The sequence below is a fragment of the Festucalex cinctus genome, chromosome 3, assembly GCF_051991245.1.
Source record: "Festucalex cinctus isolate MCC-2025b chromosome 3, RoL_Fcin_1.0, whole genome shotgun sequence".
In the NCBI taxonomy this organism is placed as follows: Eukaryota; Metazoa; Chordata; class Actinopteri; order Syngnathiformes; family Syngnathidae; genus Festucalex; species Festucalex cinctus.
Window position 1 is genome coordinate 29619481 of NC_135413.1, and position 23318 is coordinate 29642798.

Here is a 23318-nt window from a genome sequence, read left to right on the forward strand (position 1 = left end):
TTTACAAGGACTTAAAGGATGTTGAGATTTTGAAAGGGTTCACGAAAGCAGTCACAATTTATTTTTTTTATTTTTTTATTTATTTATTTTTTATGCTATGCCAATGCTAACGAGCCATGTGTTCATGAAGTGGACCCGCTAGGCGTGTGCTCTCAAGGGAGGCTGCTAAAGTCAACACATGGAAGTGGCATCGCTACGGTAACCATTAACCAATCCCCGCTTTGTGTTAGCCAGCTAATCAGAGGGCGGGTGACACCTTGATGGATTGCACCGAAAAAGGTGGAAAATAAAGTCAGCAGTTAGAAAATGCATAAACTGGCATGCATAAAATAAACATGAGCTTTTCAGATCTGCATGCCGGGCCAATATTTGAAGATGTGTGAGATACGATCAATGCTTTATAAGCACAAAAACGATGACAGTGCTGTGTTCCTCAATTTCTTCATGTGGACGTGCTCAAAATGCCCAGATTGGATACCTTTCATAGATGATCGTCTTTGACACAGAAACAACAGCATCAATGTCGAAAAATGTTGTCCATTTAGATCTGTTTTCAAAGGTTCATTGAAAAATCCCATTGTCGCGTTAACGAAGAGCCAAATATATATACATAATATTCATAAAGTATGTTTAACTCATTCACTCGCAGCCATTTTCACAGAAGGGGGGGAGGTTGGCGATATTTAAAAAGGTCACATTATTGTAAAAAAAAAAAAAAAAAAAAAAAAAAAAAAAGAGCTCATAACTTTTGTACATAACAGCAATGCATATAAACCACCTACAATCTCTAATAACAATATTGAGGCACTTACTTGTTAATGCACACGCACATTGAGTTCCTCCACATATTGACTCGCGTCGCAAGCATATTACGCTCCCCTTCATCTGACAATTATCACAGATTTTAAACATAGAAGGCCAAAACATCCCCATAAATTGCACTAATAAACTAGCCACAAGAGGGTGCTAGAACTGCACAAATGGAAATCAACCTGACTTTTTTTTTTTTTTAACATATGTGTTCCCTTTAAATATTGTGAACATGACGACGACGATATTGTGGCAGTTTTAATATCACGATATCACGATACTGCCCTTATCACATCATCCCTAGTTGTTAACAACAATCTTCTCTGTAGCGTGTCAAATTTAACGACGTTTTATTTTCACTTTACAACAGTGCTGCTCAATTAATTGCGAAACACAGCTTTACAGGGACTATAAGTAGTGTGTACTCCAGGCAAGTGAAAAAACACAGATATGAACCTCAGAGGTGTCCTGGCCGATCCGTCAGTATCATAGCCCGGTGTAAAAGGTGATCTGAGGTCAGCATAGCAATGACACAAAATGTTCCTTATTACAAGCCAACGAAGTGTCACATCATGTCAGGCCTGTTATTGTAAGGTCAAATTCCCACACATTGTTGCTTTAAATGCCGTCCATTTGAAATGCATTAAATGGGGAACATGTGGCAATAAAAAAAGTCAAAACAAAATCATGATAAACATTCAAAAATGGCTTGCTTTCCTTTTCCAGCAAACATTGCTTTTTATTGAAGTTTTATGCGGCCATATTTTAATTTCACTCTGACTCATTGCATGTCCCCCCCCCCCCCCCCCCGAATAAACAATATGCTTTTTTCCTCATGGGGATCGAAAATTGTGACAAGTGAATGGACAAGAGCGATTTAGGTGTCCATCATGTTGTGTGTCATGTGGTTGGATGTGTTTCGTCGCGGTATGCATCCACATGAGCTTTTGCTAACTGAGCCAGTGCACACTGAATTTTCATGAGTACGCCTCAGCTCCATATTACCGAGTGGGACGGATCCACTGTGTACTCTGGCAAGAGCTTGAGCTCAGTAATGACTCTAAATGGTTACTTTTCAAATGTGTAAGTTATGGGAGGACACACTTGTGTGCTTTGTGCGTGTGTGTGTGCCCCCCCCGTCCCCCCACCTCCCTCCTTCTAGACTGTATGTCAACCTAAATCTCAACAAGAGTTCTGCATCACAGGCGGTAGAGGACCCCTGAATTAGTGCAACATTTTTATTTTATTTTTTATTCTTGAGTGCCAATCTTATAAGGTGGTGCTATTATGGCAAGTCATCTTAAGTTTGGATTTTACTATCTAACTCTGGAACATATAGGAGGTGACCTTTTTACCTCAAAATGTAAGAAGTTGTCCTGGTTTGGATGTTTTGGCATCCTTTCTTGACAGTAATAATCACGAGGCGGCTGCGCAGTCAAAGGGCATTGTTCAAGGTTGCTGGCTGGTGCTGAATTGTGCTGTATAGGTCTGCCATCTGTTGGACTTGAGCAAAATGTCACTTTGTGATGCAGAGGAGCACTGATTTTCAGTGGTTTATAGACAAGCAAGTCTTAATTTGTACATTTGTTCGTTATTTATTTTATTTTATTTTTAATCTCATTCAGCTATTTGCAATTGAATGAAAGCCGGGGACCGAATATTTCCAATCCAAATCAGGCCATAGTCAAACACGGGTTGCACTTGTTACATAAGTATCCGTTACTCTATAAAAAGAATCGATGATAATAATAAAATCCCAATATTGGGTCATCAATGAAATATATATATTAGGGGTGTGCCAAAAAAAATCGAATCATAAAAGAATCGAGATTCTCATTTATGAATCGATTTGAATCAATATTAATATCCAAAAATCGACTTTATTTAAATCAGAAATGAAGAAGAAGGGGAAAAAGCAGTTGTAGCCCACATGCTGTTTTTCCAATACAAAATGAATAAATGTTGTGCAAATCTGTAAATTGAAGCAGAAACCATTTGTCAATCAAATCATTTTGAATCGAAAATCGATTCTGAATCGAATCGTAGACCCAAAGATCGTAATCGAATCGAATCGTGAGACAGTCAGATTCCCAGCCCTAATATATAGTCACTTACTTAAAGTAAACAGACCAACCAGACCAAATTGTAATTTTGGAGTTTAAACCCAGATGAACAAACATTCGAAAGGCACCAACGAAAGAGTTTGGAAGAACCTCGTAACGCATTACAAGGACTCCTTGTGTTCTGTAACATGTTGTGGTAAAACAAGGGGTAGGACGCCAGGAAATAGGAGTCAGTCTTGGGGCCCTTGCTAGGGGAGGACGACCGTCAGACCCCAGATCCTCAGTACCAGGAGGCCAGACCACCATTGCAAAAGCAGGACCATGTCTCAATCCATACAGCGAGTCATCAGGCCCAATTGGAGTTGAGTCACAGCAGACCGGCTCGCTCCTGGCTCGCAATGAAATATCTGACTGAAGATGTTTGTTCACTCGGGATTGAACCCCCGCTCGGTCGATTCCATTCAGAATACGAGTTTGTTCTGTTTTACCCCACGCAGACTGGATGATGGTCAACTGCAGCCACTCATTGCGGTTTCGATCGGCTTTACGGTGGGCAGTCGTCAGAGAAGAAATAAATCCTTATCGTATTCCTCAAATAGTTTGCATTTGCCACTATGGAATTATTTTCAAAGATGGGTTACCACAAAGTATCTGATAATCAGTACAGCTGATGCTGATTGCATTATCAAATATACACAGGACCTTGTTACGACCTAAAGGGAACTGGTTCTCTGGTAAACTTCTCTAATAACTATTTTTTTGTCTTTAGATAATAAAAAAAATGTCAATCATTCATTGAAAAGATTATGTCCATTCGGTGCGGCTCATAGTGGTTGTCATGTCTTCTTCACAGTTCTGAGATCCAGGATTGGGATCTCCTGTGTGCGTTTCTAATCTAGCCATGCTTCCATGTATTTTCTCTGGCTCCTTCCATGCCATTGAAGGCTCTAAATGTCATGACTAGGGTCATGCAAGGGTTATGCTTACTGTCATGACTAGGGTCATGCAAGGTTTATGCTTACTGTCATGACTAGGGTCATGCAAGGGTTATGCTTACTGTCATGACTAGGGTCATGCAAGGGTTATGCTTACTGTCATGACTAGGGTCATGCAAGGGTTAAGCTTACTGTCATGACTAGGCTCATGCAAGGCTTATGCTTACTGTCATGACTAGGCTCATGCAAGGCTTATGCTTACTGTCATGACTAGGGTCATGCAAGGGTGACGCTTACTGTCATCACTAGGGTCATGCAAGGCTTATGCTTACTGTCATGACTAGGGTCATGCAATGGTTATGCTTGGGCCATGCAAGGGTTATGTTTGGGTCATGACCGTGAGGTCAAGTGTCTGTTTTGAACTGATGTAACCAGAATCTAGTTCAACTGGTAAGACTCCATGGGATGTCAGAAGCTATGTGATGTCAGGAATCTTTAATCTCTTTAGCTGGTCAACAACCAATCAGATAATTCCATGTCAGTCCTGTTACCCACATGTCTAGCCACAACCAATCAGATGGAAACGCTGTCTATATAAGCTTGTCTGAGGAGTGTGTGTTTTTGCCAGATTATTACTTCTGTTCCTCTGTGCAACTCTACAGCCCAAGTTAGCTTAGCGTCTCATCATTCTTTATACATTCTCCTTGTTTCTCGTCTAGTCAAGTTTGTTCTACGCCTCTCGATGTAGTGCGAATAAAGAGTTAAAATCATATTTGTGTCTGCGTTTTTGGGATCCAACCCTAGAGCCTCACACTAAATAATCCATATGTGTGAGTGTGAGTGCAATGTTTATGTTGGGCTAGAAGCTGTCCAACCAAGCTTCATCCAGGTATTATGCATTTGGTAGAAATTCCTACCTGTCATAAAAGTTGTATGTTTTGTTTTGTAAGCATATTAGCAAGATTTCTGGGATAAAACCTTGTAGCTTGTCAAATAGCAGAAGAAATAGCAAAATGATTACGACTAATTGGAGTTCATTAAAGGACATCTATTTTCTAGGATTTACATTTGAAGTCAACTCAATTGTCTTCATGTTATTTCCTCGTTTCGGCTTTGGATCATTGCAGCATATCAAATAATGAGGCTGTTCAGACCCTCTTTCATGTCGACCACAGGGCTGACCCGCAGCCCTCCCATTTCCTGCGAGGAGGCTAACCCTCTTCAGAAGAGTCCTAAAATCCATCACAGCTGACGGCCGCGCAGGTCGGGATGTACGCGCCTCCCCTCTATTGTCTTTGAAGCATCAGCAGGCTTTGGCCGCAGTAATGATTGCAGCCTCGTCGTCACGGCGCTGCGACTGATGTTTGACGGGAAGAAAAGTGCTTCTGCTTCGCTGATGAACGTAATTAGAAATGTGCTTTCCTGCTTACGTCTGACCACGCCGCCACCTCGTTATTCATCAATCGCAGAATCCTATCTCGCCACAAACGTGTCCGTACGCACGCACGGGCTATCCGGTACGGATGCTTCTCGTGTCCCCAGCGAGGGCGCTCGGAGGCCACGCTGTTGAGCCACCTCATTGCCGGCGGGCAGATATCGTTTGGCGCCAAAACAAACAGAACGTTCCAAATGTCACCATGGAAACTGACGTACCGCAGACCGCCGGGAATAAAAAGTCCACCGGGGCCAAGATAGTACTGTTTGCATGTTTCTGTTTGTTGGCTAATATTGACATGTCTGAACGATCGCAATCGAGTTTCCTGTCGTCGTAATTCCGACTATTGCACAAGTTGTAAAGTTCTCAACTGTTAACCCATTCCGCAGATTTGTTCATATCCGTTTTGAAATTGGAATGGGATATATGAGACAACAAGAAGGATGGAAGTAATAATGGAGCACCAAGAATATTTAAGTATATCCCTCCATCCATTATTGCAGTTGACTTTGGGGGGGGAAAAGGCGGGGTACATCCTCAAATGGTTGTCAACCAATCACGAGACAACAACCAACAGCCGTCACTCAAACCTGTTGTAAGACGACGAGCTATCTTAAGCTATTTAAAGATTTGAAACCTGAGCTAAGTTTTGAACTCTGATAAACAATATGATTGATTGAGGCAAAGCTGTATGTAAAATAGTGTTTATTTTATAGAAAAAAATACAAAAAAAAATCACAAATGTATCAAAATAAAAAGAGAATGTTCGAAAAACAAAGCTTATAACATTAACAGCCTTTCAAAGACATGCACTTTCTTCAGTTCTGAAGACTACCATTTCATTTTGATAGCATACATCTTCATCTTCTGTAGCTCAATTTTGCCAGATGCAGCGCAGAAGTGCGACTCGGGCTGAGCGTGTCATCAAACCAAAACGTGGCAGCTGCTAGCGTTTCAACTCAGAAACTGTCACAAGTGATTAAAAGCTTTAAACTCTCCTCCGCCCCAACATTGACCGAAGCATTGATGATACGTGTAGCACAAGCAATGTATTCAGTGTTGACAGCAAATCAACTGAGGGAGGGGAACTCTCAGAACCAGAACTCCGACACAAAGACGTAAACGTTGACGATGTTCTGACCCGAGTCGCCCTGGACTGTCAGGTTGCGCATGGACAGTTTGAGTATCGTCGTCAACGGGCCAATCAGCGGCTTCACCTGCCGGACGACACCTAGACGAGATAAAAACAAACGTAAAGATAAAATACGGATGAGAAGTGTTACCATTGTATTGATGTTACCATCACATTGTGTGGGAGCAGTGTTTCTCATCTGAGTAATTGTGCTTAGCGCTTAACTTGCGTTGTGCACGATAAGGTGGTCTTACTAAATAGGTGGTATCAATGAATTCCATGGGAAACCATGTTATTTATTGAGGCAAGAACTTGAACTCCTATGTTTTGGAAGACTTAGACCCCTTTCACACACTTCTAGTGTCGACGACAAGGGTTGGCCGGGAAAGCCATCTTGATTTATTTTATTGTTCCCTGGAATGGAGTTTGCCGAAGACACTGGAGATGGTGAGGGAGTTCTGTGACGAATATTGAAAAACCACGAGCAACTAGAAAAAAAAAGTGTATTCAGAAATTTTTCATTTTGTCAAAACAGACCCCAAAAAAGGGTTTGAAAACTCCTGTATTAACAGTTTAAACTATAAATTAATAAATTATAAAAATACTTTATGGTCCAAAACAGTTCAAGTTCATTTCAAACTCATCTTACGATAATAGCCTTAAAAATAAAAACCGATTATTTGATTTGGTACTCTATATGTACCTGTACATGTCACATACATGAAAGACTCTCCGTAACTTCCACTGATATCCCAACTTAGCTTCTGACCTTGGTATCACTTCGATTTACTTCCTTGAACCAATTATAATAGGCTACTGCTTTAATTTCAATCTAATTAAGACAAGGCTTTGGCACCATTTTGTGTCATCTTAGAAAGTGCACCAAAAACACCTTTAGCACAGAGATGAGGATAGACACCACAGGGAGGAAAAAAAAAAAAAAAAAAGTGAATCACAATTATGTGGGGATTACTGCATTACTGTACCACAGAACATCGTAATATTATGTGACTAGCGCGGCATGACAGCAAAAGCCATCACACACTAATTCTTCTCCCTCTCCTCTCCTTCCCGAGGGGGCACCATCACTTGTGGCCCACCAGGGTAAATGAGTCCCATGTGTGTGTGACGGAGGGGAGCGGTCGCAGTCACGCGATACAGCTGCGGAGGCACTCCTCCGGGGATCCATCTTTAACTAGAAGAGCGTCAAAGCTAAGCGGAACCGCTGTCTCGACCACTCTGTCACTTTTCTTTTGCTCGCTAGTCCTTTTGGGGGTAGGCGAGGGGGTTCCGGGGGCACTCGAAAGGTTGCCGAAGATTCTCATGATAAGCAAGTCTGTAGAGTGTGGAATAAGGCCAATTCCTTACCAGGGTTGCCCCCGTGTTTTGCTGTTTTGGGATGACGTTGCCGTGGTGACAGTGGCGCGAGTGGAGCAGGACTGAGATTTTTGTTGTTTCCAAGGCGTCAGCAGGACTCATACAAAAAAACTTCCATGGACATGGAATAAGATAGCAAATTTTGATCCAGAAAATTGTCAGCCATATAAGCCGGTCGAGGCACGCAATGTCATGGTTGGGAAGAGTCTGAGCAGAAAGCACGCAATGGAGATGTCTAAAGCCTCGTTTCAATCGAATAATTTTCAAACCTAATTCTGTATACAGTGGTACCTGTACTTACGAAATTAATTGGTTCTGGAAGAAAGTTCTTAAGTAGAAAATTTTGTACGTAGACGCATTTTCCATGTAAATGCCCTAATCCGTTCCAAGCCTCCCAAAATTCAGACATAAATGTTTTATAAAGCATAAAAATGTAACAAATACATGTTCCAATTAGATTGTTGCACAATAAATGAGAGTTGTGCGAATATTTGCACAAATTCGTTGGCCGTTAGTTAATATATTTACGAAAAACACCTCATGGGCCGCAGGATGAATGATGAGGACGCTGTATAGACACCGATCTATTATCTAGGATCATAGATACCTATGGTAAAGGTTCCTCTTGCCAATGGGATGCCAGAAAGATGCACAGACACCGATCTAGTATCTACGCTCATAAATAGCTATGGTAGGAAATAGCCATAGCCGAAAGTATGTTGCGTTCGGTAATGTATTTTACCTTTCGTATCTAGAAATTTCTTTCGTAACAAGAGGCAATATTTTCCCGTTGAGGCGTTTCGTAACTCGAAAATTTCGTATGAAGAGACGTTCGTAAGTAGAGGTACCACTGTATGAGAAATGCGGTTTGTGGTCTACAGAGTTTCAACGCCTCCCACCCTTACAACAAAACTGCAAACCCCCATAATCAACCCATAAGACGAAGGTCCGATGCACACAGTGACACTAATAAACGGCACTAAGTTAGACAATCGTGAACAAATTTAAAGTCGGCGATTCAAACGTGGTTAGCACGTCCGTCTCCCAGTTCTGAGGACTCCGGTTCGAGTCCAGGCTCCGGCATTCCTGGGTGGAGTTTGCATGTTCTTCCCGTGCCCGCGTGGGTCTTCTCCGGGTACTCCGGTCTCCTCCCACGTTCCAAAGACATGCATGGCAGGTTAATTGGGCGCTCCGAATTGTCCGTAGGTGTGCTTGTGCGTCTTGATGGTTGTTCATCTCTGTGTGCCTTGCGATTGGCTGGCAACCAGTCCCCAGGGTGTCCCCCGCCTACTGCCCATAGCCAGCTGAGATGGGCGCCAGTGCCCCCCGCGACCCTTGTGAGGAATAAGCGGTCAAAAAAATGGATGGATGGATGGATGCACTTAATAGTTTTGAAGAAGGTACACTTAAGTTGTGTGTGTGTGCAGTTGGAGTGGACGCTAACTACGTAGCTCAAGCCACGTTCACATTAACGACCGTTAATGTGATTTGAAACACGTAATTCGACACCCCTGTTACAATCTTTGTTAGAGTGTATGTAGTAAGTGTACATTTACGAGTATGTATGAACATTGATCTACTAACCTCGTAAAAAATGCTCTCTGCAAATCTGTGAATAGTTTGTGGGCTGTCAGTCCTTTCTGTTGATTACCGCTAATCCATCGACGTCTTTTTTTTTTTTTTTTCTTCATTAGTAGGTATTCGGTAAAAAGCTGCATTTGGTTTACTCCCTTGTCTGCTTGTACAACCGACCGCACAGCAAGATATGACCGTTTTATAATTGAATCGACTAGACAAAGGACTTCACGCTGTACACGATTCAATTGTTACAATCCAGGCAAGTGGTTCTTTTGCCGTTCATAGTTTCAGGAGGGGGCGTCCCCATGGCGGAAGTGACGGCACGTGCAAATACGCAAATACGTTTGCGGCAGCAGAGAACGTTATTTGGACTGTTTGTCAGCCCCATCCGGGATAAATTTTGTCCTACTCCTGTGCAGCAGTCAAAATGTCAACGCAATGTAAAGCTCAGCATAGTGAGCCCTTAGGGATGTGTTAGTGGAGCAGTTGCTGGTACATGGACAGACTGGAAGGTCAGGCTGTCCAAACATGACTACTCCAAAGAGTTTTTTTTTGGGGAGGGGGGCTAAAGGCTGGCATATGCAGTGCGATATTTTCAGCTCAATTGACTGTGAGTCAGAGTTCCAGATCTCTCAAATGGCCCATGTGTCACGTTTGGCCAGCATTGCTCACTAGGGAGTGACGTCACCCAAACGTAGCCGAGTGGAGAATCGCTCGCTTCTTTTCTTGGCAGTTGTGGGCTGCAGCAGCTGAGATGATAAAACACGCATCGTTATGTTTGACCGCAACTTTTGTACCACTGCAAGTGACCTTTGGAAAAGCCAAGACCCTCAAGTGAAGAGCAAAAAATAGACTCGACAACGTGCTGATGAGGTGAAAACTTGACTTGAATGCATGGTTCAATCCTTGTATCATCGTCGCCTATACCAGAGTTTCTCAATTCCGGTCCTTAGGCCCCCCTAGCCAGCCTGTTTTCCATGTCTCCCAATTGCAATGCAGGTGAGGATCGTTATCAGGCTTCTCCAGAGCTGGCTGATTAGCTGTCATTGGAATCAGCTGCATACTGGCCACGGCTGATTGGTCAAATTTGGGGGCGTTGTTTTTACATCAGCTGAGCTCAATCAAACTCATTTGAATCAATTACAGAGAACTCGAAGACGCTGTGGAAACATAATTCTAAATTCCCTGCCGAACTTTTACAACCATGAACTCCCTTTACCCAGAATTCAAAGTTCCTGGGTTTGTTGGTGGAAAAACAGCTATTGTGTGATCGCCAACCTCTTGCCCTCATAGCAGTGCCACAGCCAATGGGATGATTATAAAAATCCATCCATCCATCCATTTTCTGATTTGTTCCTCACAAGGGTCGCGGGGGGTGCTGGAGCCTATCTCAGCCGGCTTCAGGCAGTATAGACTGGGTACACCCTGAACTGGTTGCCAGCCAATCGCAGGGCACACAGAGACGAACAACCATCCACGCTCACAAGCACACCGAGGGACAGTTCGGAGCATCCAATTTACCTGCCATGCATGTCTTTGGAATGTGGGACGAGACCGGAGTACCCGGGGAAGACCCACGCGGGCACGGGGAGAACATGCAAACTCCACCCAGGAAGGCCGGAGCCTGGACTCGAACCCGAGTCCTCAGTACTGGGAGGCAGACGGGTTAACCAGTGCCGCCCCCGATTATAAAAATATAATAATAGTAATTGATTTCTGCTTTGATTCAAAGGGTTCATTACAGTGCGTCCGCGAAGCTCAGAATCTGTCTGCCTGTGCCAGTCAAATTCACCAAAATTGTGTTAGACTACCTGCGGTTCTAGCAGGCATAGACTTTCTGCCACCAAAATGTCAGATGCGGCGGGTGCATATCAAGCCATCGTCCAGAATGCCCAACATGGCACTGAGAGATGAAAATTCCCAAACCTCGCTGTGCTGGCTTGCGCTGGCTGGAAAATCCAGATGCAGCAGTTTTTTGTTTTTTGTTTTTTTTATACTCGAGCACACCTGTGCCATCTACGTAAATGGATCCCCTGTAGTTATCTAACTAGTTAAATAAAAAAAAGTCACAATTTCACTGAAAATAAATGGTATCATGGGGAAAAAAAGTCATACATTTGTTGTGCTGAACTTGTAAATGCAGTAGAAAAAAGCTGCAAGCTTAGAAACACTATACTGAAAAAATGTATTAAGTTTAAATAAAATAAAAGCACAAAAAAATAATTTTATGACAAAAAACTTAGTAACTATAAGAATAAAGTTGTAGTGTTACATGGAAAAAAAGTAATGCATATTTTTATTCATTTTTTACTTGTAAAAAACTCATTACAATCAAATATTTGGCCACGTAACGCTAACGACTATTAACGACTATTAAGTATCATGTCAAGTCATGTACAGTTTACAAACTACAGTGTTTCATAAACAATTAATTTAGCAATATTTTAACACGTTTTTTTCTTCTTTTTTTTTTTAAGTTTCTCATAGCTCTTCTTAGGATGCCTAATAAAGTGTGCCAGTGCTTGCAAATAGAAAAAAACGGTGTTACTCTTGCTGTTTGAATGAAATAATATGACTTAAAATGAATGGATGAACAAAGAGTGTAAATTAAATGAGGAAAATGCACCTGATAAGTTATCCGTGCTGTGAGTGATGTCCCATCACCGACTATATTGGATGCAAGTATGTGCTTTATCACTTCATCTATACGCTGAAGTCAGGGACCACCCAAGAGAGGCCTTGTCTTGTTGTTAAAGGCTGCCTTGTTAGGAGGACAGGGCCCAGTGCTAATCTCCATTCAGGCCGACAGGTTATTCCTTAACAGCTTGGCGCTCTCTGGTGGGCCGGCCGCTTCCTTGTCATGATTCATGGGGGGGGGTCGAGTTACCGCGCCTTATCTCCACGGCCGTCCTCGACTCCCCACCAGAGCGACCTGCGAGTCTGCGCCGCAATTTCCAGCCGCTCTGAAGTAGTCACGTCTCACACGGGAGGCTCACATTCCACCGGACGCTGCCGACTACCTGGACAGAGACAAACTGTCCGCTTCCCCTTTCATTCACCTCACTGTCCGTTTCACGGGCTGCCAGCGCCGCCGCCGCACGGCCAACAACCATTTCATCTCTGCGTAGCTTACGAAACCGCATATGTACATTTCCACTTGCGTTGCAAAAATGAAGGGAATTTTGCTGTGGCTTGATAAATGTGTGCAAGTGCCGTTTTTGTCCCAAAGGAGGACAAACGTTGCATTGTTTCTTCCAAGACTGAAATGTCATGAATAAAAAAAGAAAATTAAAAGACAGCGGTTGAGTAATGATACATACAAGCCCTTCCATTACAAATAATTACTCATGAAAAGGAGTCATTCCAGGGATGACTAACCTCCCCCCGTTTGGCTTTGCTTAGGTTCACGCATGATGAAGAGGATGAAAATGGACTCGTCCCGTGCAAATGACCCTCCACATAACTTTGATTGATGGATAAAATCTAGCTGAAAGAATGCTTGGCCAGAACTTGAGAGGGACACTGATCCCCAAAATGTATGTAAGACATTCTGTGTAAGACACTAAACCATCATACATGACAGCTGCGTGCTCCACTTAAGGAGACAATTCTCAAAGGAAAAGACGCTTAATGACCAGATTCTGACATGAAGAACAAACACCAAAGGCCTGATTTACAAAGCTCCCAAATTGTGGGCACTAAATTGTTTGTTATTGCGAACAGATTCCACGTGCTGTTGATGGGTATGATTTACTAAAGCCCAATTCACACTGGTTGCGTTTTCCATACGGCGGCCGTACGGATGCCGCAAGGACTGCAATTCACACCGCGTGCGTTGCGTGTCCAGAAATCTGCTCCAGACAGATCACAAGATCACGTGGGGTTCACGCTGGAGAGTTGAGTTCACCCAATAAGAACCGTGTATATAGAGTCCTATTTGTAAACAATAGCCACATCGATGTGCTTTTTGGACATTATTTCTGGGACTTCTACCATGGCCGTTCTACGATGAGTAAGTACGTTTTGTGTTTAAATAGTGTCATTTTGTCGTTTTTAACTTATTCTGAGCTAATTTTTTGTCTTAAATGTCCGACTGATGTCATGCTATGTAGCTAGCTAGCTTCCCTCCCCAAAAAACGAGTTCGCAAACGGTTCTATTTTGAAATATACCGGATTTACCTTGATTGCGAGACGCCCGATTTCCTTTCCGGCTCGTTTAATTTCTAAAGCTTCATGAAAATCCGCATGCGGCGTCCGTAGGGAAATAGAACGCTTGCGGAAACCTTCCGCATCGCCACAGTCGTTCCGCACCGCATCGCAGCTGGTGCGAATTGAAACGTAGACTTGAATGCGTTCTATCCTTGCGGCGTCCGTACAGAAAACGCATCGTGTCCGTTCCGCAGCCAGTGTGAATTGGGCTTAAGATTACGATCTTTTACAGTTTCCAAACACTGTTCACTAAAGTGTAAGAATCATGGAAACCGCCTTACGTTACTACTTAATAAGTTACTATTAAGACCTACTTAAAGTCCTAAGTGATTGAATTGGAAGTGTAAATGGTAGAGGCAGGCCAACATTACGATGTTACAGAAAAGGACATGATCACTCCAGCACGTTTTATAAGGAACTACAAGCAGACCTATTTGGTGATCTTTGAGAAGTGCAGTTGTGGGCCACCGAATGACCAAATCAACTCGAATGAGTTCCTCAACGTACTTTAGCTGAAAAAACACGTCATAGTCCAACAAATGAAAAATCCAATTTGATCAAAATGGTAAATGGGAGTGCACTGGTATAGCGCTTTATCTTGATCATATGTTTACAAAGTCATATTCCCTTATCTCATTCGGAGTGTCACACACACCGGCCAGTGTGTTGATACAGCGTCTCAACGCATGGACAGGTTCAACTTTTTAGTTGAAAGTGACTTACTTTTTAACCTCCAGGATCCCGCTCCGTACTCTGGCCAACAGCAGAATAAAAGTTTTTTGTCTTTGGTCTCATATTATCAAGCTACATTCGTACTAGCCTCATCTTAGCTAGCGCTAAACTAGCTTGTCTCTCCAGTCCAGCATCCAACCAGCCAACATCGAGGCATTCATGAAAATCAAAACGTACCAGTTTTTAACGCTTGAGCGCACCTGAGGCGTCTTCGAACATCGAGCCCTGGATCTCTACAGTTGATTGGTAAATGCTGTAGTTCTCTGTCATCATATTGTTATGCGTATCCTGCAGCCAGCACTTAAATATGTGCTCATACAGTGTCATACAATGTCTAAATACTGTTCTTTGGGGGTTTTCTATTTTTACTCTGCAATTTGGAGCAACTGGTCCCAATGAGAGGAGGATTAGTGGGAGCTCAGGTGTGTCTGTGTGGTTTACTGGCCTCTCTGCGAGCTACTAAGGCCCCTCACAGAGTTATTGTAGGGGGCCTCCCTGGGAGGTCAAGGGTGGCTAACCACTTACTGTCAATCATCCCATCATCAACTCTGTGCAAACACGCTCCTAATCCACTGTTAGTATGAATAATGCCTTCCTCCACTGTTTGTCTTTCCAAGTATGACGGGCCAGGGATCTTGGCAGTTGGGAAGGATCTTACAGACCGGGAATAGATGAGCGTCGACACAAGGCAATAGCGGAGAGTAAAAGTGAAAGCTAACAGGTCAGACCTCTGCCAAGGCCAAATGGTTAACAGAAGCGAAAGAAAATAAGTTGTTTTGTTTTTTTTAAATGTCCTGTTTGCCCATGCAGCCAGCATAGATGAAGAGGATACAAGCATCTTTACCTCGTAACTGAGCTTTTAAAACGTGAACTATCCCAGACAAGACGAGCAAATGTGCTCTTCTCGTGTAAACAAGCTCTCCACTTACAATAAGTTGTATTACCAAGACTGACCTGTGAGAGGCAGCATAGTGCCACATGGCATCCAGACTGCGATAAAATACAATGAAGAAAGAATAGAAGTAGTCGGAAGGCAAGTCTTGCCTTGCTTGCTTGCGATTTGCACATTTAAATGTTTTCAAATTATTTGCGGCGGGATGAAACAGAATTTAGAGGGTAAACAGTTCGTAATTTTCTATATATTGCGGATCTTCACCTATAGGAGGTTCACTGTACAACAAAACTGCAACCAATACCTAATCTCATGCGTCACACTAAAGAAATTGAGCAGAAATGACCCATGAGCCGGCCTTTGGAAATCCACTTTGAGGCGGATCAGCATTGTGTTCACCTGAATGGTTTTTGTGTCGTCGACTCCAAGACCGCGGTTGTCACGGGTGTCGGTAAGTGTTTCTAAACGCTTGAAGGGCCTTTTGTGTTTGTACAGATGTCAGGGTCGTCATCCCAAAGCGACAGCGCTGGGAAGAGCCAGTGATGGATGACGGTGAGCTCGGAAAAGAGCGCCGCCGCTGCGCTGACATCCAAAGCGTGCGTGCAGCTGACTTGTTTTAAGCAAGCGAGCAGAACAGAAAAGACCGGCAGCCAATCGAAGCCTTTGAGAAGCTCCGTTTTATGTTAGCAATGAATCCTGGGAATTCCTAATTGCCTCCTTTGTCCCTTTTTTTTTAGAAACAAAGAGGGATCCAAAAATAACAAAGTGAGCTTGATTTCATGCACTTGTTCGTTAGTGGAGCCTCGATGTCTGCAACGCTCCGCATCCCAGTGAGGCACAGGAGATACTGGAAACAGAGCTTCCTTAAGTGACACGTCAATGAGTCTCATACAGTGCTTACGTAACCGGCACCATCTGCGCTCCAAAGTGCCAGTTAGCCAAATCAAAGCAACATCCATCCGATTTTTTGGTGATGGGCAACTGGTGTCAACATGCGAGAGCTGCATCCAATAAGCATCCGACAGGGGCCCCGCGCAAACAGGCCTTTCATGTGGCTGTCGCTTTAAGTGCTCGAATGTTCGCCGAGACACTGAGGCCTCGCCTGGGGGAATCGGAACAATACATCCGACCACATGAAGCTAAGTGGCCAAGATTACTTCTTCTGCATATTTTTTTTTTCGCCGCTCTTTCCTTTGTCCATTGAATAAAAATGTTTCGCGTTGTAGCAAATGCAAACAATTTCTTCAAGAGAGTTGCAGCTCTTGCAAAGAGTGGAACGTCGAAAGTTGAACAATTTGGAATGTAACCCAAATTTTGGGGAAAAATACCACATGGAAGTAGTAGCAAAAGCGTGGCGGAAAACAAAGCATTTTAAGGCCTCAAATCCCTTGAGCTGATTGTAGCTTTGACAAGACGTTTTTTTTGGGGGGGGGGGTTCGGGGAGTGTTGCCTAGTAGGCTAATGTTAACCTGGCAATAGCTAGGTTGATATTGTGATTCACTCAAGGGAGTTCTCCACAATATCAATCTGGGACTGCTCCAGGATGATTTGTTCTGGAAAGGCGGGACATTCTGTACAATACTTCGAACTGATTCGATGATGCAGCATTGTGCGCGTTTGTTTTTACCAAACACGACCATGGAGGAAAATGTCGTCTTTGCTCTCATCGAAGGGGGGCGGGGGGCATGAACATCTTACCAGCGAGAAATGCACGAAGTGCCGCTCGCTGTTCATCGTCCAACAATGAAACGGTGAGTAATTCTACAAGAACATTATAAATTGCAGCGTCCAGCGTCGGCGCTGGCTTCCTGGTATTGTCACAGGTGCATGTCCCGCCCCCCCAAACACAATATCGCTCTGTGATTGGTCGTTCGGATCGGTGGAAATCAACGGACTCGGTACAAGATGTATTCTTGGGAGTTTGTGAACTCACAAATACTGCGAGAATTCATCTTGTAGTGCAAGGTTAGATTAATGTTGGATCAGGTGGGTATCCGACGAAATTGCGGGAAAGTTCCTTAATTATAATTATTTGGCCCATTTCTACCGCCGGAGCGTGCAGCTAGCTAGCCATGCTTACGTTCATCCCTGGATGTCAAAATTTACAGAACATAATCAATGTAATTATTAGGCTTTAAGCGGATATATTTTTGCAGCTGAAACATGTCGGAATGGGTAAGAAAGATAGTGGAATTTTTGATTGAGAGATAACCATTGAGCAGGGTGAGGTTTCAATGGATTCAGTGGACATGCAGAGTCTGACAGCACAGAAAAGCCTCATTTTATATACCTGGCGATTTTTTTAATTTATTTTTTAAGTAACCTTGCTCTCGCAAGATTAATTCTCGCGGTATTTGTGAGTTCACAAACTCCGGAGAATACATCTTGTACTGCTCCCGTTGATTTCAGAACGATCAGACCAATCACTGGTGGTTCGGACCAATCATGGAGCGACATTGTGTTTGGGGGCAGGATATGCAGCTGTGACGAAACCAGGAAGCCAGCGGCGACGCCAGGGCTAACAAACAAACCTAACATGGACGAATGGACGCTGCAATTAATTCTGTTCTCGCAGAATTAATCACCGTTCCCTTGTTGAATGTTGAACAGCGAGGGCCGCTTCGTGTATTTCTAGCTGGTAAGATGTTCGTGCTTTCCCCCCCTTCGGCAAGAACGAAGACAAAATTTTCACCCGTGGCCGTGATTGGTTAAAACAAACGTGTAGAATGACGCATCATCCAATCAGCTCGAATTATTGTACCGAATGTCCCGCCTATCCATCTGGCTATTGCCAGGCTGTGGACTGAGAGGAGTAAGAGTTCACCACAACGCCTGTAGGGGGAGCCATGGAGCAAGCAACACATACCTCAACGCTGATAATACAGGGCTGTGTCTTGAGCCAGTTAGCGCACATCTGTTTCCTCACAAGTGTACAAGACGCATACATAGTTGTGTGCAGCCACAATAGAGCCTGAACCAGTCACATTCTCTCAAGACAGATGTGCATGCTGACAGGCCATCCATCCATCACGGGGAGGAAGGCCTTCCACGACCCGCGGCCTGCGACTGAGCACACGAAGCAAAACAAACAAAGTGCCGAGCAATGTGTCATCCTTGGCCTCACGGCAGCCTCGTCCTTAAGAGGCCGCGGCTCGCTTTAACAGATAACCGACACGGCAACTGAAATGAATTTCAAATGTGCAATACCGAGCATCATTCCTGTACATATTCATATGGTGGATGGAATTGTTTTGCTATATTAAATCTTACTCCATTTTTAACCGCGAGGCTGTGAACGTCGATGCCAAATATTTGGCGAGACGCAGAAACTTTTTCTGCTCGCGTCACCAGCCACTATGAGGACAAGTCTCCGACGGCCGCACGACCAGTTATATGATGCCGCCACACTGCAGTGACCGTAATGACCTGTATCACATGCACTTCAAGTCACATTTGCTTTTGTCTCTTCTCAATAGGAATATGAGAATTTGATTTCAAGAAAATACAGTGGAAACGTTTCGAAAGCGGTCCAAACTTCAAGCAATCAACTACAGCAACTGAAGGATGCGGAGTAAGTCAAGTATTTGCTTCTTCTGTGGCTGCGCAATTTTAATTATTACACTCCACAATTACAAAATCAGCAAAAGGTCCAAAAGGAATTTGCATATTTATAGTGTTTCAAAGAAATGTATTTGTCTTAATAATTTTTTTACAAGTTTAAACATTTTCTTGTTTTGTACCAAAAAACAAACAATTGTCCTAATCGTGATTTCGGTTATTGCCAAATTAATTGTGATTAATATTTTCTTCATAGTCGAGCAGACAAGATTCTTTTTTTGGGCTTTTTTTTGTGACAAAATGTTAACATTTTGAATTGGGACAATGTTTACGACAAACAATTTCGCTAAACTGCCGAAAAAACGTTTTTTCCATGTGAGAATTTGCAATGCTGATCGAATGTCAATTGATGAGTCATGGACAAGGTTTAGAAACATTAGAAACCCTAAGCTGTCCTCATTTTGTTCTGAGCGATACCTAAAATAAAAATAAATAAATAAATAAATAAAAATGTGACTTTAAGGACACCCTATAATCAGAATTTAAACCGTCAAATTGTGAATGGACAAAATTTCCTTGAAAAATACTCACAGAAGATTAGATTCTGAAAAAAAAAAAATGATGGGAGTGCTCCTGTATAATGTGGCTAAGAACCCAAGCTAGACTTGGCTCGGTCTCTCAGTCAAGATGTGTGATTCAACATTTTCACTTCACACCAATGTACTACTTTCCTATTAAACAGGGATTTTGGCCCAATCTGGCGGTAAACATCAAATAAAGGCGGCTTGCTGCTTTTATCACGCGTCGGCGTGTTTATTTCCATGCGGAGAAAAAAATGCTTTGAAATTAAAATAATTTGGAAGCAACAGACCAATCTGATTGTGTTCCGATTTGGAGAGTTGCCTGTAAATGCATACAACCCATACAATCCGATATGAGTGTTTACAAAATGTGTCACCCACCCACGTATACTCCGTTCTCCACACGCTTGATAATGTCAAAGGCGTTGTCCACGTTGCCCTCCAGGATGGTGAACTTGACGTCGTAGCTGCCCAAGCGGTAGGAACCATAAGCCGACACAGTGGTTCTTAGGAAAACGATCTCTGTGGCCAGAAAACACACAGAAAAAAAAAAAAATTTGGATCCATTACTGAAAGGTCACAGGAAGGCTCCAAAGGCCTCCAGCACATCCCCGCTTGTACTTTATGAGCAATGACAAGTCTCCCTCTCATGTTAACACACTCATAAACACACTCCGCATGCGGGCCAATTGCAGGCTGACGTGGTACGCCAGTGATTGCGCTGGTTACTTCTTTGCAAGCCAAGATGGCATGTAACACAACCATGCCGAAGCGTGATGGAACAGCGGCTTTGGAGAAAAGTGCTTCAAAGATTGGCGGTCAGGGACGCACACACAAAAACAAATAAATAATATTAGTCATGACAACAGTGACACAAGCTTTGTGTTGGGGCGAATAACTAACATAAACATGTTTTCTTTGTTTCATGTTGGGGTTAGCCGTCAATTTCCAAGAAGCTTTATGCACAAATTCGGATAGAGTCATTTATTTTCTCTAATTGTGATTGAGTCATAATATAACACAAATGGTAGCGTCGTGTCAATTCTTGCATCATCCTCTATGAAATCAGGAAATAATTGCTGACTAGCTGCGTTAACGCAATGATTTGGGGCGGTACGTACCCTCGGGCTTCGTAAACTCTCTGAAGGTGGGCAGTGAGATGAAAGTGTTGGACACAGAGTGCGTGTCATCCATGATGCAGGCCACGTCGTTGGGCAGGCAAGACTTGATGCAGCGTATTGGGTCGGAGCGTTCGAGTCGCGACGATCTGGAGGGCAAGACAAAAAAAAAATACATTTATCGTCACACAATTTAACTGTAGACCAAATTTCTGCACATCATGAGAACTTAGTTCAGTGAGTCTAAAGCACTGGTGTCAAACTCCTGGTCTACAAGACCAGACCCACATCATTTTGTTGTTTTTAGCAGAGGTTAGCTTGATTTTTACACTTTCTGGCTGTCAAAAATGGAGAATGTTTGTTATTTAGTTAGTTAAATAATAATAATAATAATAATAATAATAATAATAAATTGTATGTGTAATGCACTTTACATTTCCAAAGAAATCTCAAAGTGCTACTGTGTCAAGTAAAAAAATAAATAAATAAATAAATAATAATAATAAATCCAAGTTAAAAAAATGCAGTTTTGAACTAGTGCTTGGCAATAATAAATTGAATTAATTTGATAAATTATCATTTTGACAATCTAATCATTGAGAATTTACTAAATCGTGAAATCAAGTTTTGTCTTCTGGATTATTAAAAGATGCTGCTTATGTTCGGTGACATCCAGATGTTATTGTGAGTTGTAATTTTTTGCATAAGCGGCAAAATTCTGGATGGGTGGTGTACAAGATATGTTTACAATAGCTAGAAACTACTTACTGGTAATTGTTATAGTTAAAACTGATTTGGAATCAGTGTAACATTATTGTTGTCTGAAGATTTTGCACAGGAACTTTTTGAATACGGTAAATTTTTTTGGGGTTTATTAGATAAAAATCAATTAAAATTGTAATTGCCCTGAATGTCTGGTTGGGGGGGGGCGGGAACGAGATTTAAGTTTTTAGCCATATCTCCCAGCCCTAATTTTTTAAAAAAAATTCTATTTAATTCAAACAAATCTGAACTGAAATGAGAACTTCCATTTTGTACAGACTTCCTCCAAATGACTACATTCCAAAAATGTTACTTGAGCATCAAATATGACACATTTGAAATCTGGTTGATTAGGAAGGAAAACAACAAAAGCTCATGCAGGAAGTTCATCCTTCAGCTCGCGGAGCCTCACGTTGCCGCCGATGCACTCGAGCGGGAGATGAATGATGACACTCACAAGGAATGATCCACAAGAATATTTGGAATCTTGGGGGCATCCCCGGCTTCACATCCCTATAATCTCTCGGGGAAAATTTATGGGCCAAGGGAGTGTTTCGAAAGCCTCCCAAATTGTGACAGACAACTCCCCGGCCTCTCTCCAAATACAGCTCTCATCCTATTATTTAAAGGTTTGTTTATTCCACGACCTAATCAGTGACAGGTCGGATTGGGATGGATGCTTCCAAAGCTAATGCCACCTGTCGTAGTTCTGGGGATATCTTTGTCAAAACAACTTTGAAATGGAGCCAAAATGTTGATTTTGAAAAGTGTGATTGAAAAAGAAAACATTTACTGTAATGTATTTGTTACCGTATTACTGTCGTAGGAGGCAGTGTGGTGAGATGTTCTCTAATATTCACTGATATACTTACATCCTGTTCTATCAGGTTAATGCGTATTTAAAACGTGAAACTGCAGATAATTTCCTCTCAGGGAAAGGCATGAAAATTATTACCTTGTTTAAGCTAAGTATCGACGGTTGTCCTATTAAGTAAATTACTCCAAGGCTACCTCGAATCCTACCTCGGCTAATGCTAATGCTAATGCTAATGCATCGTCAGCAAAAAGTATGGGTCTCGAACTGTACATCAGGCCGATAGATAGATAGATAGATAGAGAGATAGATAACAAGATAGAGATAAATGTAGACAGAGATAGCGTGAAAGACAGAGATGGATAAAGACAGAGATAGATAGAAAGACAGATAGATAGATAGACAGAGAGAGAGAGAGAGAGAGAGAGAAATAGATAGATAAGATAGAGATAAATGCAGAGACAGAGATAGATAGATAGAAAGCAAGATAGATAGATAGATAGAAAGCAAGATAGATAGAAAGAAAGAAAGCAAGATAGAAAGGAAGATGGATAGAAAGCAAGATACCTAGATAGAAAGAAAGCTAGCTAGCTAGATAGATAGATCGATAGATAGATAGATGTCTATCATATTTATGCACATTTGCCTGAAGTTTTACAACCTTCAGAGCATTGGAACTTGTCCAGGAGCCCTGCATATTGGCTCATGAAAACAACCAAATTGCTGTGTTAGGTGCAGTTATAGCCCTACGTGTGGATCTCCTTTGGGGACCTATAGCTTTAGGCCGGTTCATGTTGGTCTGGACTGGGTTGGGTTGCTTTTTTTCACGGAGAACTTGACGCAAGAAGCCGCCGGACAAGACGGCCAGCCACCAGCGGGTAGGGGCTTGTAATTAGCAATTAGCGGCTGGTTCCAGGTTTTGCTGCAGCTTGGGCCAAACCCACAAAATGTTCTCCTGCTTTTTTACACCAGCACGGCCTGAGCTGCCGCGAGACCCGAGCGGGGCTCTCTGGAGGCCGGGGGGGTGGAAGCTCTTTTGAGGTGGCGAGATGAACTGATGAGAAGATAATGACCGAGCGTGAACCGCCCTTTTACGCATGCACGGTCAACGCCAGGCTAGCGGGCTAATTACAGCATCTTTTTTAACGACTTTACGTCTGGTTGTCCACATGCGGATGCGAACATGCTTTTGTACGAGCGTGTCTATGTGTTCCCGATCCTTACGTGGAAAACCCCCCGATACTTGCGGACCAGAAAGAAAAACAAGACGTTCTTGGACGGAACTCCTCTGGTCAAGCCTCAGGCCTTTTTTTTTAATTATA

The 23318-nt window shown here is 42.8% G+C and overlaps 2 protein-coding genes across 9 annotated transcripts in view; one reads left to right on the forward strand and one right to left on the reverse strand.

The window, feature by feature from the left end:
• The window catches only part of LOC144016380 (aldo-keto reductase family 1 member D1-like), a 111452-nt gene that overhangs the window by 55044 nt on the left and 33090 nt on the right, over window positions 1–23318 (forward strand). For all 8 annotated transcript variants that reach the window (XM_077517443.1, XM_077517442.1, XM_077517441.1 and 5 more), the window contains one exon: window positions 18640–18734. The gene's annotated coding sequence lies outside the window, so the exon portion shown is untranslated. The remainder of the gene's footprint in view (window positions 1–18639; window positions 18735–23318) is intronic.
• The window catches only part of fbln1 (fibulin 1), a 37186-nt gene continuing 19799 nt past the window's right edge, over window positions 5932–23318 (reverse strand). Inside the window, exons 15-17 of the mRNA XM_077517437.1 lie at window positions 20424–20569; window positions 19684–19824; window positions 5932–6474 (exon numbers count right to left, since the gene is read on the reverse strand). Of these exons, the coding sequence (XP_077373563.1) occupies window positions 6335–6474; window positions 19684–19824; window positions 20424–20569 (427 nt within the window). The 3' untranslated portion in view covers window positions 5932–6334. The remainder of the gene's footprint in view (window positions 6475–19683; window positions 19825–20423; window positions 20570–23318) is intronic.